This window comes from Pterocles gutturalis, unplaced genomic scaffold (assembly GCF_000699245.1).
Source record: "Pterocles gutturalis isolate BGI_N339 unplaced genomic scaffold, ASM69924v1 scaffold171, whole genome shotgun sequence".
NCBI lineage: Eukaryota > Metazoa > Chordata > Aves > Pterocliformes > Pteroclidae > Pterocles > Pterocles gutturalis.
Genome location: NW_010097398.1, coordinates 1 through 2967, shown reverse-complemented (window position 1 = coordinate 2967; position 2967 = coordinate 1). Strand labels below are relative to the sequence as shown.

The window sequence follows — 2967 nt, the reverse complement described above, 5'->3', positions numbered from 1 at the left end:
GCTGAAAACCTGAACCTGTAGTCCCAGTTTGGCTGCTGGCACTGGTGTTATCGGGCAGCATTGCCACCCAAATGGTTGGAAGCCAAGCAAATATGTATTTAACGGGAATTATGAAAATTGAAAAGTACAAGGTTTAACTTTTTGAAAAGCACCTTCTTGCCCCACATCAAAGGGTTCATTGATTTCTTGCTCAAGTTCTGACCAAAGTGGAGCTAAGTGGGTGAACAGAGGGGAGAAAAAGATCAAATCTAATCTTAGGAGCTGTTTCAAGCAGGTACTTTATGGTCCATCTGAAGCTGATCATGACACAATTCCTGAACATAAATATGATTTAATATGTCTGCCAAATGTTAGGAATCTGTCTGAGCATATTCTCCAGGTGAGAAAATAGCTCTTCTTTTCCTTTACTCCCTTTTCCCTGTCCTCGAACTTTGTACACCTTGAAAGCCTAAGTAACTATTCATGTTAATAAAGTGTTAAGGTGTTTGACCAGGAACATTGGCTCTGCTGATTTCAGCACTTGAAAAGGGAAACCGCTTTGTTGTTTTAACCACTTCAGCACTCACCATCTCAGTTTATTTTCTTATCCCATTTAACTTCTGTTCAAAATCAAACAGGAAGCAATTAAGGTGAACCTACTACAAAGCAACCCTTAAAACACACAGCTGGGGCCCCAGCGTAGAATGAAGGTCATGCCCCAAAAATGTAATTAAACATATTTGAAAGGAATGTGGAGCCCCTACACTGGAGCAACCGGTGTAAAAATACAATGCCTTGACTTTACCTTCATCTGGCAATGACCATGGCCAAGACAGACATTGTTACCAGAACCTTCACTGACTCTCTGGTGGGAACAGTGGTTGAACAAAAAAGCACATAGAAGGGGGAAAGGAAGAAACCCAGCTCTCTAAGCTGTGAAACTATCAAAATTTCCTCTGACTTAACTCCCCTTTTGACTTTTGTCAGGTCACTGCTGTGATGACAGGGAGAGGGATGTAATGGAAATAAGCACCTAATGATAACAATGGGAGACAAAGCAAAGTCTTTACACAGGATTTAGCTAATTATATTTTGGCCAAATATTTATTTATCTAAAAACAAAATAAAAATTATTTTTAAAAGAAAAAATGTATTTAAATAAAAAACAAAATTGTGAAATGTTATGGCACAGAAGTTTAGACAAGTATAAATCCAGTTGCCACAACTGTTGCGTATTAATGTTGCACATTTTTCTATAAAGACTTTATTAAAGGTATTTACATGGCAATAAGATGTGTAAATATATACAGCATTCTGGGGACAATTTTTTGGATTCTCATATGAAAAAATGCCTTAAATACAAAATTTTAAAAGAAAAAAATTTGAAGAGTTCATCCCCAAGCATGAAGAATGTCCCATCATCCCTTATGCCCAAAGTATCAATTATGAGGCAGTTTTGAGGTTCTGGCCAAACCCTTGGGAGATTCAGCCAAGGTTGTGTAGTCTCAAGTTAAATCGCACAGCATGCAGTTGCAATAGTTCCATACTCGATGGACTGGTGTAGTTCATGAATGATATTAGAAACATTAATATTTTATCATAGTTTCAGTCTAGTCTGGGTTATTCTAAGTGATGTCCCAGGGCTCCTACACACAAGAGTTCCTTAGCTGCTCGAGTTTGTGTTTCAACTGTTCTCTCCTCCGCCTCAACTGCTCTTTCTCTGCAATCAGTCTGTGTTCATCTGACTGGATGGAAAGAACATACTCCGTTGCTTTTTTCAGGATGACAACCTTGGGCGCCTTTTCGTTGTTGGCCACCTCAGGTATCTGATCACGCAAGGCAAAGAAACTCAGCTTCAGCTCGTTTCTCCTCTGGCGCTCCAAGACATTGTGTGTTCGCCTCTTGTCGTTCTCTTCCGAATCTGATGTGCGTGGACTCGAGCATTTTCGGTTATTGCTGATCTGTTTGAGAACTCTGCCACTGTCCAACTTTAGCCTTTTTGCAGCTGGGTATTCAACCTTGGTGGAAGGAGGAGCAGCATAATTGTGCTGATGGATGTTGACGTGACACCGTTTGAGAACCAGTGGGCTGTGGTGGGGCTTACTGTTCTCTTCTGATGTGTCTGTGCTGGACTCTGTGCTGGATTCGGATTCATTTGCTTCAGCTAATGTAACAACATCAATTTCCTCATCTTCCTCTTGTTCTTCTTCTGCAAGGGGAGAAAAAAAAATTCATAAGCTGATCTGTGCCAATACCCTCAAGACAGCTGTATTTATAAGGGAAGGTTACTCTGAGCTGCACAGGGAGGAACCCATTGACAAACCCTTCTTAAACCCATTTGATGCTGCTGGACTCCACTTTCCCCACGAGCCTTTCCTTTAAGGAAGCATGGCTTCAAGTGCAATAGGACACACGGACTGCGCTCCAAACCCCAGCTCCCCGATTTCAAAAGCTGGAAAGATCTTGCATAATTCTGAGGAGCTCATGAAAGATAGCAGGAAAGTTTAACCCCGGTTGTCAGCAGAACAGCGCAATAAAGCTCCCAGACTCAAGCTGCCCTTAATTAAGGATTTAGAAGGCTTTGGCCACGCCTCAAAAGAAAGCTTACTTAACACACATGTGTATTCACAGACATTTTCTGCATCTCTCTTGATCTGCTAATTTGTGGAAAATCCACGGTGGTGGGGGGGAGGGAAGGGAAGGCTGTAGCACTTTGAGTAGAAATTCGCTTTCAAACCAAATTTATGAGGGAGCGGAACACGCTGTCAAATAGCTAAGGAAGCATTTCTGAAACTTTCCCAGCCCCATTCACTCCTCTGCAGTCACTTTCACTAGCACCTCCCTGACTGCACATTCCCCCCGCGGCTCTCGGGCGGGAGTTAACCCCTTCCCGGCCCACGCGTGGCACCGGCAGCCAGTTTCACCAGCACACCGCGGAGCAGACCGACTCTGACCCCGTTTATGAAAGTTTCTCCCTCCCCTTCCTTT

The 2967-nt window shown here is 42.7% G+C and overlaps 1 protein-coding gene across 1 annotated transcript; it reads right to left on the bottom strand.

Annotated features, from left to right (window-relative positions):
• Positions 1 to 1625: 1625 nt before the first annotated feature.
• MYC (v-myc avian myelocytomatosis viral oncogene homolog) lies at positions 1626 to 2186 on the bottom strand (the record flags this gene model as incomplete). The annotated part of the gene is made up of 1 exon (XM_010086375.1): positions 1626 to 2186. A coding segment is annotated over one exon (561 nt), but the record flags the coding sequence as incomplete, so codon positions are not given.
• Positions 2187 to 2967: the final 781 nt, after the last annotated feature.